At 43.8% G+C, this 17,343-nt stretch overlaps 1 protein-coding gene across 1 annotated transcript in view; it reads left to right on the top strand.

Annotated features, from left to right (window-relative positions):
* The first annotated feature begins 3,265 nt into the window (after positions 1–3,265).
* Positions 3,266–17,343, top strand: part of MKLN1 (muskelin 1) — a 106,823-nt gene continuing 92,745 nt past the window's right edge. Inside the window, exons 1-2 of the mRNA XM_063307966.1 lie at positions 3,266–3,291; positions 7,387–7,659. Of these exons, the coding sequence (XP_063164036.1) occupies positions 3,266–3,291; positions 7,387–7,659 (299 nt within the window). The remainder of the gene's footprint in view (positions 3,292–7,386; positions 7,660–17,343) is intronic.

The following is a 17,343-nucleotide window of genomic DNA, read 5'->3' as shown; positions in this document are numbered from 1 at the left end:
GGATGATCCCTGAGAAGGAAGAAGAAACAGAGAGGTAGGAACTAAGCTGAAAGGAAAGCAGAATAAATCCCGCCTGAGAAGCAGTGTGGATTAGGAAGGGGTAAAGTCCTACTGGAGTGAGCTGGGCCAGAATACAGAGGAACTTTAGTGAGGCATTTGTAAGAATAGTCCCAGTGTATCTTTCTTTCTTAATTTATTGCTTAATTTATACCAGTGTTTCTCAACCTTGGCAACTTTAAGAAGTGTGGACTTCAACTCCCAGAATTCCCCAGCCAGCCAGAATTCCCCCTGCTGGCTGGGGAATTCTGGGAGTTGAAGTCCACACCTCTTAAAGTTGCCAAGGTTGAGAAACACTGATTTATACTTATGCCCTGCCTTTCCTCCACAACTCAGTGGGTCGTTAACTTAACACTTCCTTCTTCCATTTTTTTTGCATGCACAAAAAACGTTTGGTCGGATGGCCTGAGTGTAGTCCAACTGTTTAGCTACTCCACCACTCTGGATTCTTTAACACTGCTGTAATTCCACTACAAGTCAAGAAAAGGTTGTCAGACCTCTGTCAGTTGACCGGGCAAAGCACTGCAATAATGTATTTTATTTCCCAGGACATGAAGGCTTTGTTAAGTGGACTGAATGTAGCAAAGCTATGAAGCTGTTATGAAAGAACATCAGGGACTGCTCCGCATGAAATGCGAGCTCTATTTACAACAATTGTTGTTCAAAACTCCTGTGCCTTGTTCTCCTGGCTGCTCTATGCAAAGGGCTAGCAGTGATTATCTTTTAGACAGGAAATACAGTTACTATCTGTTTCTTGTTTAGTAATAGCCCAATCTTGTATCAGGTTGTTTACTTTTGACCATAGGAGAACTTGCACAAAAACCTAGCTTCTTTCTGTCTGGAAGTACAGCCAGAAGAATAGGTTACAGGTTAATAACAGAGAGATGCAGAGCAGCAACTTTTGGTATGGCACAATAGTTTCTGCTAAACCAGTGTTTCTCAACCTCAGCAAGTTTAAGCTGTGTGGACTTCAACTCCCAGAATTCATGCTGGCTGCGGAATTCTGGGAGTTGAGGTCCACACAGCTTAAATTTGCCGTGATTGAGAAACACTGCTCCACAGGAAGTGAAGAGGGTCCTAGAGGGTCCTATTTAAATAATTACCCCCAGAAATGTTACTGTCTAAAATCCACCTAAAATTCCATATTTCATCCAGAGCAAATGTCCAGTGAAAGCTGAACCTGAAAGTATGCATCTGTTTATTTTGTCTGCTACCAATTCCCAGAGGCTCCAACAGCCGACAATATCAGCATGAAATAAAACGATATCCAGAATCCCCAAGTACATATTACAAAAATAGCAAAATCAGAAAAGACTAAAACCAGAAAGTCGAAGCCTCATGTGCCTGCAAACCTCACCTTCAGTTACAATACACCCTCCGCGTATGCAAGATGGAACAGGTAGGTCTTTTCCATTTTCTTGATGCCCAGAAAGGACAAATCTGACCAAATCTCCACCAGGAGGGAATTCCAAAGAATGGGGATGGCTACTGAAAGCACCTGCTTCTGAGACACTGTCAGATGGCAATCCCACAGGTGATGGGACTTGGAGGGTGTTGACCTATTTGATCTTGTTGGGTAGACAGATGAACAGAGGAGAAGGTGGTCCCTCAGATGACATGGATGGAAGATGGTCCAGAGCCATGGATGACAACCAGCACCTTGATTCGCACCCAGAAGCCAGATGGAGACTAATACAGCTCCCAGGGCAGTGGGGATCACCCAAGTCTATTGGAGTACACTCATCTTTGCCCAGGCCACCACATCCTGTTCCAGCTGTAGCTTCCACATGGTTTGTCAAGTGTAGCCTCATACAGAGCACATTACAGTAAACCCAACAGGTGGTGACTAGGGTATAAGTGACTGTGAGTAGGGCCTTCTGGTTCAGGGGTGGTTGCAGTTGGCACACTAAGTGTAGCTGTGCAAAAGCTGTCCTAGCCTCAGTTGCTACCTGTTCCCCAAGCAGGACCTGTGAGTCTAGGAGAACCCCCAAATTGAAGATCACCATTGACTAGGGGAGTACAACCCTATTCAGAGTCAGAGATGGAATTTGCATGGAATCATTAGGTCCATAAACCCAAAGCTGCACAATCTTGGAGGGATTCAGTCGCAGTCTGTTCTTCCCCACCCAGACCATAACAGCCTCCAGTCAGCAGTCCAGTTGGAAGTCAGCACTTCCACTACATCACACGTTCAGCCTAGGGATGAGATACATAGCTGGGTAACATCAGCATACTGATGATATCAAACTCTGTGCTGATAGATGACACCCTCCCCATTTGGTTTCATGTAGATGTTAACAGAGAGAGTAGAGAATAAGGCACTCTACAGAGTAGAAGTCTCCGTGAAGATCATTCCTGCACTCCCCTGATCTGTCCATGAACAAGGGCAAAGTTCAATGCTGCCCCTTTCAGATCACATTGCATTTGTAAGACAAAAGGATCTAGTGTGTGACCCCGCATGTGAATCAGGCTCTTGATAAGTTGGGTCAGGTCCATGAATGTCATGGTGGCCGTGAACTCCTGGGCTGCTCCAGGTCCCTCACCAAAGAAAGGCAGGTTGAAGTCTCCCAACTCTACAAGCCAGGGGACTTCTACCACTGCTCCCACAATCAGGTGGCAAGGATCCCACTGTGCAGAAGGGGGAACAGTTCACAAGCAGCAAAGTGAACCAACTATAAGTAGTCCTCACTTAATGACCACAATTGGGACTGGAATTTCGGTTCCTAAGTGAAGCAGTCATTAAGCAAATCTGACTTGATTTTATGACTTTTTTTGCAGTGGTTCTTAAGCAAATCACCATGGGTGTTACGCTAGCCACATGGGCGTTAAGCCAATCATGTGGTTCCCCATTGATTTTGCTTGCCAGAAGCCATCTGGGAAGGTCAAAAATGGCAATCACATGGCCATGGGATGCTGTGACAGCCCTACATGCGAACTGGTTGCCAAGTGCCCAAATTGTGATCGTGTGACTGCAGGGATGCTGCGACCGTCGTAATTGTGAGGACCAGTCATAAATCGGTTTTTTCAGCCCCATTGTAAGTCTGAACCGTCACTAAATGAATGTTTTTTAAGTGAGAACTACCTGTAATCTCATGGGCCCAGCTATACAAACAAGGTCTCACATCCAGTTATCTGCAGAACAGTGCCTCTTGATGCCAACAGAGTCTTGAGGATGACAGGAGCAACCCACCTCCTGTCCTCAGGAAGCATGGCAGATGCCAAAGTGAAACTTGGGTGGGCAGATTTCTGAGAGAGGAAATGCCCCCTCCATCTTCTTCCAGGTTTTGGTAATATAAGCCTGGTCTGCTGCCCTCTCCTCCACAAGCAGATTGTGGGTGAGGATGGTTTTAGCACAGACAGACCTTGTTTGTTCTCTTTCGCTTAGCTGGTTGGGTGGCCACAGCTAGCTTACATTTTTGTAATACTGCCATTGTTCCCAGAAATGGAAGTTCGATCATTTTCCTTACAAACCCCGATGATGCCAGAATGAGAATCCTTGCTGCTGTTCCGTATTTGTGACCTGACACATGACACAAGTCCATAAGCTGTGATGATGTTGTCATGCATGTGTCATCCTTTGCCCCCTGCCCTCCACAGATGCCCACCTTTTCCAGATCAACAACCAGATTCTGCAACGGTTGGTGCAACTGCTAGGTTCTTTAACTCTCTCTAAACTGAAGCTGGAAGAACTACTTCAGAGCACCTTTTGCTATGAGAGCTGAGTCATTCCCAAAGTCTGGGGAAAGATCTCCAGCCATTAAGGAGCATTAAGCACTTTAATTAAGCCCTGGATTATCCCTCAGTTGCCAGCTCATAGTTCCATTTACGATAATCAAAGCATCACAGTATTATTCCAAAAGTCAGCCCATGTCTATAGATTTAGGAGCAATTTAACCAATACTATTTAGTGTATACTTAAATTATCCCCCCCTCCCAAATTTCTTTATGCTAGAAGCCTTGATTCCTTTTAGAAATACATTAATTCATTGCTTTTATATCTTAACTTTCTTCAAAAGATCAAGGTAGCTTATAAACAGACAACAACATGCAACATGCTTTATTCCCTCTATAACAATGTTGTTGGGATAGGATGGGTTGGAAGGCAGTGACTAGCCCAAAGGCCCAGAATGTGTTTCTAATTTTTTTCTACTCCAGCCTATCACTTTCATAATCACATAACACTGGCTGTATTCACACAACATAAATAACTAGATCGATACAGACCCACGGCTGCCCTTATATAATATGCAAGCCTTGGTTAATTTTTAATCACGGTTCTCTCTTTTGGGTGATTCTAACATGTTATGTGAACCTGGCCTGCTATGATTCAGTCTATTCTGCAAACCCAGAAATGGTGAGTTAATCCAATGACCAAGTTAAATGTGTTGTGCGAATGTCATCATGGCTTTGTGCCAGATTTTGTCAGGGATGAGCCAGTTCCACATGCTTTTGCAAGAATCCTTGCACCTAATTGCAAGTGGGCCTGGAAACTTGTCCTGTTGTATGGTCCCATTTGCTAAAATTAGTTCTAAGTAACTTGGCAAAGTAGGTCTGATGCCAAGGAATAGCCAAGGGGAGTAGGTTGTGGAGTCTGAGGTCAAGAGCTGTCAGCCCTTCCAGGTAAACCAGACAGGAAACACAACTAGATGAGCTAATTCTACTTTATTGTAAGGCTACATTGACAGAATCTTGCAAGTCTGAAAGTAGAAATCTCCCGCCCTCCCTATTTATTGCTTGAGTGGTCAAGGAGGGTCTTTCCTAAATTTCTTCTTTAGACCGCTACCCTCTCTCGGACTCCCTTTCCTTTCATCTGATCATTCCCTAGGCAGCATCTCTTCCCTCTGTTCTCCAAGGCCACCCTCACATTCCATCACCTCAATAGCATCTTACTAACTAGCACCAGGAACCCAACAATCATCTGATGTTCATGGTTAGATCTTTCTTTTGGTTCCGTAGCAGCAGCCTTTCTGAAGAGGGAATATCAGGAGGAACTCACAGGTTGAGCTATAGAGTCCTGGCATACAATTCCGGAGACATGAAACAAATTAATGGGCTGGGCAAGGAAGAATCTCATTTATGACCCACATTGAGGGAAGTCAGGTCAAGCCAAGTCAAGCTTCAGAGCTGGGCATCTCCTCACAATGTTGCCTTATTGCTTTGTCAGAGAAATCCTGATTCTGCTGGTTCTTGAATTCAGGTGTATACTCTCTTTACTGCAACAGCCTCAGCGGCATCAGCTCTCTTAAAGCAACTTCCAATAAACCATCATCTCCCTCTGAATCCTCTTTAGGAGAAGCGGTAATTGCTAGCTCCTTTCTGGAAGTCCTGGTCTTGAAGAGTATCAACTACTTCTCCTCAGAGAGACATAAAATGAAACAATTTGGGTTGTGGAATTCCACTAATGAGCTTCCATTGGTGTTATGGGGATGCTGCTGTGTTAAAGGATGCTGCTGAAATCAGTTTTCAGGAGAGCAACGGCGACTCTTCTGCTGGGGAGAGTAAAGAGGATGACCTTGAGGGAGGGAGAAGAGATCCGTTGCCAAAACAAAACACGGCTTAAGCGCCAAACTAGAATATATGCATAAACGTTTCAGAGAGACACCTCCCTAATTCACATGAGCATAAGAAAGACAGGAATTATAGCATAATCAGACTTGTAAGGTTTTGTTACTATATTACATCGTAATGAAAGTAGTTTTAGACTTCTGTAGAGCTGTTTCTTGGTCTGGTCTACATTGCGGAGCTGACATCAGCCTTGCAAATGTGGTTGCGAACTGTGCTTAAGGACCAAAGCTGTTCTGAGTTTCTTGACCCTGGCTGACGAACCAAGGGCGAGTCCAGATGGTTACCAAGTAAATAGGAATGAAAGTGGAAAATCAATAACTGTAAAACACAAATACTGATTTTTAACTATTTATTTCAATTATATTAGTAAGAAGGAAAGAAAAAGTGGGTAAAACCCCTTTCTTTTTACAGGCATAGGTTAACCAGGTGATAAAGCAATACAGATAGTCCTCAACTTACAACCACAATTGGGACTAGAACTTCTGTTGCTAAGCAAGGTGGCTGTTAAGTGAGTCATGCCTCATATTATGACCTTTTTTGCCATGGTCGTTAACTAAATCATTGCAGTTGTTAACTGAATCTGGCTTCCCCCATTGACTTTGCTTGTCGGAAGTTGGCTGGGAAGGTCGCAAATGGCAATCGTGTGACCCCAGGATTCTGCAACTGTTGTAAATACATGCCAATTGTCAAACACCTGAATTTTGGTCACATGACCACAGGGACGCTGCAATAGTCATAAGTGTGAGGACTGGTTGCAAGTCACTTTTTTCAGCACCGTTGTAACTTCAAACGGTTGCTAAATGAATGGTCGTAAGTTGAGGACTACCTGTATTCATTCATTCATTCTGTCTCTCTATCTAATCTTCTCTTCTAGGAGCTACTTATGAGAAATGGAGAAAATGTCCCTTTGATGTAACTGGGGCCCACATGAGTTTTTAGAAAAAATTTTTCACTTCAGTGCAAAATTCTACCTTTATTGCCAAATATAAAAAATACAAACAAAATAGTGCATCTGAGCATATACAAAGTCATTTTTTTAAGTAACAGGCTACAAATTGGCCATGCTACCTCTTGAAACTAGAAGTCTTTTTTTTTCTGCATAAGTGTGCAGAGAATTCAGCTATAGAGTAGACCAGCAAGCACTCTCAGCAGCTTAATTCCAGCCTTGATTTAGCTCAATTGCAAAAGTTGGCCAACCAAATATTTATTTACTAATTTTTAACTATGTCCAGATGGATTTTTAGAGTTGCTGGACTAGCCAGAAAACAGGAAAAAGGTGGTATTCACCCAACACTCTTAATCAGCATATTAAATTAGCCCATATTCCAAACACGCTAAGCTAAGCAACAGAAACCAGATCTGGGATGCAAAAATCTCAACCCACCTCTGGATGGGGGAAAGAGGCCAGATCACGCTCTAACACAGTGTTTCTCAAACTTGGCAGCTTTAAGATGGGTGGAGTTCAACTCCCAGAATTCCCCCAGCCTGGGGGAATTCTGGGAGTTGAACTCCACCCATCCTAAAGCTGCCAAGTTTGAGAAACACTGGCTTAGCATATTAGCAAAACCAGCCATAGGCATTTGCAACAGCTCTATCCGCCCCAACTTGAACGCCCGAAAAGCGCGCGGCGGCTCCTTTAAGAGCGGCGCGGCTCTCCCGCCTTCCCTCCCTCCCTCCCTCCCCTCCAGCCCTTCTCCCAAGAGACACGGGTGAAACATTTCCGTGAGCTCCCCATTTCCGGCTCTACAACGAACATCCCTGCAGGGATCTGAGGGGCGTGCGTGGCAAAGGCCACCAAAGAGAAGCAGCGTCCGAGCGGCAGCCGGAAGTGAGGGCCGGGAGAGCGCCGGCGCGCGCGCCTCTCTCCCTTCCTTCCCCGCCGCCCACTCTATGGTTCCTCCTCCCCGTCGCGGCGGCTGACAAGATGGCGGCGTCGGGCCTAGGCTTCGGCCCAGGGTCGTCGGGGGTCCTCGGGAGCCGGGTCCTGGCCTACACCCTCCACCGCTGGAGCAGCTTCTCCTCCACCTACCTGCCAGAGTGAGTCGGCCGGCCCGGCCGGGGGACGCCCTCCTGTCAACTCAGCCCGTCCGCGGGGTCTCGGACCACCGCCCCATCTTCCCCAGCCGAAGGAGAGCGCGGAGGATAGGCCTGCGGTCCACAGCGGGGGGGCGGCGGCGGTCGGGTTTCTCCTCCGAGGGGCGGCCAGGATTGGGGGGGGGATGCTACGAGACCCCTCCTTTCGGCCCGTGAGTGCTCTATCCCAGGCGGGGGAGGGTCCTGACCCCCCCCCCCCAGCACTTGCAAAGCTCAGGGAAGGCTGGGAGCTGGATCCCGGCGCTTCGGAAAGTCTGGGGAGGGCTTCTCGGTAGGTTTCAGGGGTCTTGCCCACCCGAGGCCCCTTCCCACGTGTCTGGCGCCGTCCAGGTTACGAGGCCGATTCAGTATGGGTGGATGATGTGCCATCGAGTCAGTGTCGACGCTTAGTGCCACTTTCTCCGTGACGATCTGCCTCTCAGGTCCTGCAACAGTGTCCCCATCGGCACTGTGATCAAGTCCATCCACCTTGCTGCTGATCATCTTCTCTTTCCTTCCGCCTTTCCCAGCATTAGAGCCTTCTCCAGAGAGCTGGGTCTTCATGTTGATTAATTGATTATGTGCCATTAAGTCAGTGTGACCACATAGATAGGTTTTCTCCATGAAGATCTGGCCCCAATCTGGTTCTTCAGGTCTCCCAACAGTGCACCCATTGCCACTATAACTTGAGTTTATCCACCTTGCTGCTGGTCATCCTTTTCTTTGGTTCCCTTCCCTCTTTCCAATCATTTATAGACTTTTCAACAGAGCTAGATATTCAGATTCGTTGATTGATTGATGATGTGCCATCAAGTTGGTGGTGATTCTTAGAAGCCACATAGATAGACCTTCTCCAGGATGATCTGTCCTAACTTGGTCCTTCAGGTCTTGCTATAATTGAGTTCATCCACCTTGCTGCTGGTCATCCTCTTCTTCTCTTTCCTTCCTGCTTGCCTAGTATTACAAACTTCTCCAGAGAACTAGGTCTTCGCATAATGTGTCCAAAATGTAGCTGAAGGCACCACATTTTAAGGATGTTCTGGAATAAATTCAAAAGAAAGACAGCAAGGATGATTGGAGGTTAGCAGTTCTGTAAAGAGAGATTGAGGTCCTGGGGCAGGTTTAGTGTTGAGAAGGATGAGTGGGGATAAGGCAGCACTCTTCAGATATCCCAATACCAGAAAGGTCAAGAACAAGACACAGAATAATGGACTTAAGTTGCAAGAAGGGCAATTCTGCTTGAACGCTTGGAGGAACTTCATGGCAATAAGAGCGGTTTGATAGTGGAACCAAAGACCCTGAGAGGTGATGGTGGTGAGGTCTTCAAGAGGAGACTAGACAGTCGTCTGTATGGAGGGTTTTAATTTGGATTCCTACACTGAGCCAAGACTTAGATGGGATGGCCTAAATGGTCCATTCCAATCCTGTGAATCTTATCCTGCATGGATTGGACTTCAGCCTCCACCATCTCCAGGTCAGCTTGACAGAGCAAAAAGAATCTGAAATCGGTCAGACAAATTCAGGTATTGGCAATGTGGTGTTGGGAACTGTTCTCCTTACATTTTTGTGATGATTCCATACGCACAGATGGTCTTTAGAAGGTTGTAGTTGGGACAAAGGCTTGGCTAAAGGGAGTGAACAGTTGAAAAAACTTACTGATTTTATTAAGATACTTCTTGGCCTTTTCTTTGTCGTTTTTGTCCAGCCAAAACAATGCTTCTGCAGGAAACAGTTCCTTTGTCTTAAGAGGAAAATGATACTGCGGTTATGGCTTTTGTTTTCAAAAACTATCAGCTAACTTTTACAACAGTACGGGAGTTTTGGTGGCTGTACAAGCTTTCCCCAACCAGAGATCTTTCTTTGTATAAACATAGTCTACTTTCTTACTACACTTTTCTCTCAAAGATCTGTAAGTTCAAATGAAAGAAAGAGGCGCAACAATGTGATGAAAACTGAGGATAATGAGGTGGATATTGGGAATGAGAGGATGTAAAAATGCGAGGGGGCACTAATACCTTGAGGATGTCTGTTTGGAATGGGATGAAAATAGGACTTTGCAAATAACTTTTAGGGTGCACAAGATGCTGTTGCTAAATAAACTAATGGGGGATGTAAGGATCAGACAGAGTATAAGAAAGCCATGAGTACCAGGAGTAGCCTAACTATTCAATTTATATCATCTCATTCCTATGACACCTGTATCTTCGCCTTCTCAGCATTAATGCATGACATTCAATTTAAACTGCTGCAATCATACTTTTTAAAATATGCTTTATTTCTTTGTAAAGAAATTGCCGTATACTTTTCTGGTCCCCAGTAATTTGTAAAACTTGAGGGCATTTGTTTTTGCTTCCAAGTTATCCTGAAGGATATTGTGAGGGAAACATGAGATTTCTAACTGCTGTGTCCTTAGTAAGACACAAATAAGCAAAGGGTGTACAGTACTTTCAGTGGAGACTGGGTACTGATGCTTAATCTTTCTCTAGCTAATTCCTCTTGCAAATGGTTACCTAGAATGTTTTAACCAATCAAAGCAAATATTTGTAGCTCAGGGTTGAACTGTGGTGCTCTCTGAGCCTTGTTTTCTTGCAGAGGTTTCATTACCCGACTAGGCAACATCTTCAGTGCGAAGAGGGAGTGGGCCTTGCTCTCAGTTTATATACTGCGGCTTGCCCTGCTTGTGTTGGTGGGGGTGTTGTTCTCTCCTTGGGAGTTCCTTGATTGGGCTGTTGTTTGCTGCTTGGTTGACTGACTGAGTTGATAGTTCCTTGATCAGGGTGTATTGTGCTGTTTGGTTGTTCATCTGGTGTTAATCCTAGTGTTGATTTTTGCATATCTGGGTGTTGATTGCTGGCGAGTGATGTTTTTCTAGGTCTTTTGGCTTTTCTATTGTCTCTTTTGAATGGTATGTAAATGTTGTTTACCTCTATGTGTCTGTTGATGGTTGCTTTGTCTGAGTGCCAGGCTTCCAGGAATTCTGTGGCGTTTTTGGATTTGGCTTAGTTTAGGATGCTCAGTTTCCCAGTTGAAACCATGGTTGAGTCTGTCCATGTGTCATGAGAGTAAGGAGTTTTCATCGTGTCTTCTGACTGCCAGTTGGTGTTTGTGGATGCGCTCTGCCAGTCTTCTGCCTGTCTGTCCTACATAGTGGCTGTTACAGTCTTTGCACTGTATGTTGTAAATAACTCCTGTTTTTTTCTTCTTGGGCTACTGGGTCTTTTGGGTTACTTAATATGTTTTGAAGAGTTTTAGCTGGTTTATGTGCTACGGTGATGCCATGCGGTTCTCACAGTCTGTTGGTGGTTTCTGAGATGTTTCTGATGTATGGCAGTGTTATCCTTTTCATAGCTTCTGTTAGTTGAGTTGTAGTGGGTTGGGTGGTAAAGCACTTTTTGATAAAGTTGAGAGGGTATCCATTTTGCCTTTCAAAATGGATACTCTCTCAACTTTAAATTGTTGGGCTTCTCTATGGAAAGTCTGTGCTCATTAGGATTTGATAATGCGAGAACCGCCCTGAAACAATGAATCTGGGATACAGATCTCCAGACAAATTTAAGTAAGGTGGTACACCCCAATATCTGTCATTTTCTTCTGGAAGTGTTCGTTCCAGCTTCTTATCTATCATCTATCACAATTTTGAAATTTCATAAAGCTTTCACTTTAGCCAGGCTGGACGCACTGCCCTCAGCAGTCCTTTTTGGACGTTTTAAGGGTACTCCTATGCACCTTTGACTATGTCCATATGGTGACGGCTCAATAGAAGGCCATATGTTGTTATATTGTTCCCCATATAAGGACTCTAGACAGATCCTTATATATCCATTATTGAAGAAATTTCCAGGCAGGGAGAGTGACTTCTATCTAAGGTTACTTCTTTCAGACAAGGACCCAAAAATATCCTCCCAGGTTGCCCAGTTTTGTGCTACCATCTGCACAATACGCCGCACCATCACTTAGATTTTGAATTTTTTAACATAGTATTTTATTTCAATTCATTTTAGTATTTTCGTTCTTAATTAATTTTGGATTGTAGTATATTAATTGCTTTTGTTTTATATATGTATGTATGTATTAATGTAAGATCGTTGCTATTGTATAGTTTTATTGTGTCTGGCCTTAGGGCTGTAATAAATGTGATGATGATGATGATGTTTTTCCAGGGGGAACTTGAAAGTCAGGAATACTGTATATTAGCCTTCTTCAACTTTTTGACCCTGGAGGAACCCTTGAAATATTTTTCAGGCCTTGGGGAACCCCTGCACATTCAAGCTCAAATATCGGCTAGAAGTTACAAAATTATTGTATTTGTTTCATGAGTAGGTCTGTATATATGCATTAACAGTATTCTTAAACTAAAAATAAAGAATGAAACCTCTTTAATGTAAAGTTGCCTGAATTTGAAATAATTTTTAAAATAAATCATGATCTCCTGGGGAAGCCCTACTGACCTCTCGTGGAACCCTAGGATTTCATGTAACTGTGGTTGAGAAATGAATGAAATAAACTTAACTCTTTAGGTTTCATTCTGAATTCAACTGAGCTGAAGGAGCAAGATGTAATTGCTCCAGTTCGACTTTTTTTTTTTTTTCCCGGATGTTGGCTTATAGTTTGTAGGAGTCGACATGGTGCACACTTATGAAGGGTAGCAGTTTGGGAGAAACTGAACTAAATATTGATTTGTCATCTTTGCTGCTCTTGTTCTTCCCTTCTTTCTGCTGGTTATCATCCTTGATTTTTTTCACACATTCTCTCCCCTTCTTCCAATTGAAATGTGAGCTTAAACCCCCTTTTTTAATTCTGCAAAGTGAAATGTTTTGTGTGTGTATATATGCTGTAATAAAAATAATTGGGTATACTTTGAAGTGTAGAGTCTGAAGGTGGTATAGTTTGGAAATAGAAGAAGTTGATGTGATATTTAGCTTTGAGCTAGAAAGGAGACAGATTATAGTGGTGGTAGGATAAGTAAGGAGGTCTTAAATGTTGGAAGACAAAGGGCCCAGAGCAATGTTAAAGGTGGGCTGTTCATATTTAAAGCTCTGCAGCTACTGCAGGGATCTATCAAGCTTTATGTGGTGCACAGCTCAAAAGACAGATAATTGGAAACTTTACCTTCCAAATGAGAATTGAATTAGTATCAGGAAACAGACTTTGACTGAAGTACCTGCTTGAGCATTTGGGAAATGAAGTCATTTAAGAGCTGTGCTTGGTTCACATGAAATACTAAACCATAATGGGTGGATTCATTAAGTGGATAACAAGGAAATCACAATATGACTTAGTGTTAAATGTGTGCAAGTCATGGAGTTATTTCATTGCACGAGTTGAAGGGTCTGGATTAGTTTGCAAGAGAAATATTTCTGTATTCTCAGTCTCAGTTAATTGAAAGTACTTCAAGCAAGTAATGAAGAGGGACTTCAGTGGAAAAATATGGTGTTCTAATTAATATGATGGTGATATTTTGAGTTTGGGGTTAGGGATGATGGGCGTCATTCTGCCATTCAACCTTGAGCATGAGTGTGTGTGTGTGTGTGTGTGAAAGAGAGAAAGGGAGAACAAAAATAATTAGAACTAGGTTTGTGTGACAATTTCCCTTCCAGAGATGGACTCTGAGATGAACTTGGACTTGAACACAAATATGGTGCAACTATTTGCTCACTTCATGTTTACTTTTGGGAAACGGGAATGAACCTCACGCACTATGTACGTGAGAGACAGTCTGGGGTTCAAAATGTTGAACTTCGTCCTATTTCTATAGTTTCTCTCGAGAGAAACGTTATACCCTCGTTTGATCTGCCGGGTAGTACTAATGTTTTGGATGTATCTGCAGCAGTTTTCTGTGTGATTTTGTGCTGCGGCAGGAAGGTGGGCATGTAGAAATGGGTATTCCTCGCTGACAGGCTCCTGTTGTTGTTGTTTATTCGTTTAGTCGCTTCCGACTCTTCGTGACTTCATGGACCAGCCCACGCCAGAGCTTCCTGTCGGTCGTCAACACCCCCAGCTCCCCCAGGGACGAGTCCGTCACCTCTAGAATATCATCCATCCATCTTGCCCTTGGTCGGCCCCTCTTCCTTTTGCCTTCCACTCTCCCTAGCATCAGCATCTTCTCCAGGGTGTCCTGTCTTCTCATGATGTGGCCAAAGTATTTCAGTTTGGCCTTTAATATCATTCCCTCAAGTGAGCAGTCTGGCTTTATTTCCTGGAGGATGGACTGGTTGGATCTTCTGGCAGTCCAAGGCACTCTCAGAATTTTCCTCCAACACCACAGTTCAAAAGCATCGATCTTCCTTCGCTCAGCCTTCCTTATGGTCCAGCTCTCGCAGCCATATGTTACTACAGGGAACACCATTGCTTTAACTATGCGGGCCTTTGTTGTCAGTGTGATGTCTCTGCTCTTAACTATTTTATCGAGATTTGTCATTGCTCTTCTTCCAAGGATTAAGCGTCTTCTGATTTCCTGACTGCAGTCAGCATCTGCAGTAATCTTTGCACCTAGGAATACAAAGTCTTTCACTGCTTCTATGTTTTCTCCGTCTATTTGCCAGTTATCAATCAAGCTGGTTGCCATAATCTTGGTTTTTTTGAGGTTTAGCTGCAAACCAGCTTTTGCACTTTCTTCTTTCACCTTCATCATAAGGCTCCTCAGTTCCTCTTCACTTTCAGCCATCAAAGTGGTATCATCTGCATATCTGAGATTGTTAATGTTTCTTCCAGCGATTTTAACTCCAGCCTTGGATTCCTCAAGCCCAGCTTGTCGCATGATGTGTTCTGCATACAAGTTGAATAGGTAGGGTGAGAGTATACAGCCCTGCCGTACTCCTTTCCCAATCTTAAACCAGTCTGTTGTTCCGTGGTCTGTTCTTACTGTTGCTGCTTGGTCGTTATACAGATTCTTCAGGAGGCATACAAGATGACTTGGTATCCCCATACCACTAAGAACTTGCCACAATTTGTTATGGTCCACACAGTCAAAGGCTTTAGAATAGTCAATAAAACAGAAATAGATGTTTTTCTGAAACTCCCTGGCTTTTTCCATTATCCAGCGGATATTGGCAATTTGGTCTCTAGTTCCTCTGCCTTTTCTAAACCCAGCTTGTACGTCTGGCAATTCTCGCTCCATGAACTGCTGAAGTCTACCTTGCAGGATCTTGAGCATTACCTTACTGGCATGTGAAATGAGTGCCACTGTTCGATAGTTTGAACATTCTTTAGTGTTCCCCTTTTTTGGTATGGGGATATAAGTTGATTTTTTCCAGTCTGATGGCCATTCTTGTGTTTTCCAAATTTGCTGGCATATAGCATGCATTACCTTGACAGCATCATCTTGCAAGATTTTGAACAGTTCAGCTGGGATGCCGTCGTCTCCTGTTGCCTTGTTATTAGCAATGCTTCTTAAGGCCCACTCAACCTCACTCTTCAGGATGTCTGGCTCTAGCTCACCGACCACACTGTCAAAGCTATCCCCAATGTTGTTATCCTTCCTATACAGGTTTTCTGTATATTCTTGCCACCTTTTCTTGATCTCTTCTTCTTCTGTTAGGTCCTTGCCATCTTTGTTTTTGATCATACCCATTTTTGCCTGGAATTTACCTCCAATGTTTCTAATTTTCTGGAAGAGGTCTCTTGTCCTTCCTATTCTATTGTCTTCTTCCACTTCCGCGCATTGCTTGTTTAAAAATAATTCCTTATCTCTTCTGGCTAACCTCTGGAATTTTGCATTTAATTGGGCATATCTCCCCCTATCACTGTTGCCTTTTGCTTTCCTTCTTTCTTGGGCTACTTCTAGTGTCTCAGCAGACAGCCATTTTGCCTTCTTGGTTTTCTCTTTCTTTGGGATGTATTTTGTTGCCGCCTCCTGAACAATGCTGCCAACTTCTGTCCAGAGTTCTTCCGGGACCCTATCTGCTAAGTCCAGTCCCTTAAATCTATTCTTCACCTCCACTGCATATTCCTTAGGAATATTAGTGAGCTCATATCTAGCTGATCTGTGGGTCTTCCCTAATCTCTTTAGTCTGATCCTAAATTGTGCAAGAAGAAGTTCGTGATCTGAACTACAGTCAGCTCCAGGCCTTGTTTTTACCGACTGTACAGATGTCCGCCACCTTTGGCTGCAAAGGATGTAATCAATCTGATTTCGGTGTTGTCCATCTGGTGAAGTCCATGTATAAAGCCGTCTCTTAGGTTGTTGGAAGAGAGTGTTTGTTATGCAGAGTGAATTGTCTTGGCAAAATTCTATCAGCCTGTGTCCTGCTTCGTTTTGTTCTCCCAGGCCATACTTACCTGTAATTCGAGGTGTCATTTGACTGCCCACCTTAGCATTCCAGTCTCCTGTGATAAAAATAACATCTCTTTTAGGCGTGTTGTCCAGTAGGTGCTGCAGATCCTCATAGAACTGCTCTACTTCAGCTTCTTCAGCATTTGTGGTTGGGGCATATATTTGGATCACTGTGATGTTAGATGGCTTGCCCTGAATTCGAATTGAGATCATTCTATCATTTTTTGGGTTGTATCCAAGCACTGCTTTAGCCACTTGACTATTAATTATGAAGGCTACTCCATTTCTTCTGTGGTCCTCTTGTCCGCAGTAGTAGATCTGGTGGTCATTTGATGTGAAGTGGCCCATTCCAGTCCATTTCAGTTCACTGACGCCCAGAATGTCTATCTTTAATCTTGACATCTCACCAATAACCACATCCAATTTTCCCTGGCTCATAGATCTTACATTCCAGGTTCCAATGGTGTGTTGATCCTTAGAACATCGGATTCGCCGTTCACCACCAGCACTGTCGGCCGCTAGCCGTCCTTTCGGCTTTGCAGCATATAGTTGTATGCAGAAGCCTGGGGTCAAGTCCTTGCCATCCCCATTTGGGCTGCGAGACTTCCTGTATGAAATTCTGAAGAATTGTTGCCAGGTTCATTCCAAGTTCAGTGGCTGAGCAAGGTGGGGGCTTTGAACTGAGTTCTGTGAAAATATCTCCCTTAAATTAAGGTTGGGGTAAAGCTTTATATGTGTTCAGGAGGTAGCATTACATCTGATTACAAGTAGTATCTTATTAGAGAGCCAGTTTGGTGTAGTGGTGAAGGCACCAGGCTAGAAACCGGGAGACCCTGAGTTCTAGTCCCACCTTAGACACAAAGCCAGCTGGATGACCTTGGGCCAGTCACTCACTCTCAGCCCTAGGAAGGAGGCAATGGCAAACCACTTCTGGAAAAAAAAACTTGCCAAGAAAATTGCAGGGACTTGTACAGGCAGTCTCCAAGAATTGGACACAATTGAATGGATTAAAAAAAAGTATCCTATTGATCTTAATTTCTAAGAAGATGAAGAAAAATGCCGAACATAATGAAAGATTAGTCTTGGAAGACTGAGATCATAAAAGTTAATATGTACTTTCTGAATGCCAGTCTGGTTTAGTTTGACCTCCACCTTTTTCCAGGAAGACCCTTGTATTCCACTTTTCCAAAAGGAGTTCAGGACAGCAAAACTACTTATCCTCACAACTTCCTAGAGGCAGAATAGGTTGCAAAATCACTTTGCATAACTGGATCTTTCTGATTAGTTTGGGATTTGACTGGTATTATTGTCTATCCAAGTCTATGTTTTTGCTATAGGCGTTCCTTTGCTGGAGTTTTGTAACAGCCCCACAAATC

The sequence above is a fragment of the Candoia aspera genome, chromosome 7, assembly GCF_035149785.1.
Source record: "Candoia aspera isolate rCanAsp1 chromosome 7, rCanAsp1.hap2, whole genome shotgun sequence".
Lineage (NCBI taxonomy): Eukaryota > Metazoa > Chordata > Lepidosauria > Squamata > Boidae > Candoia > Candoia aspera.
This window is presented reverse-complemented; position numbering and strand designations above follow the sequence as displayed.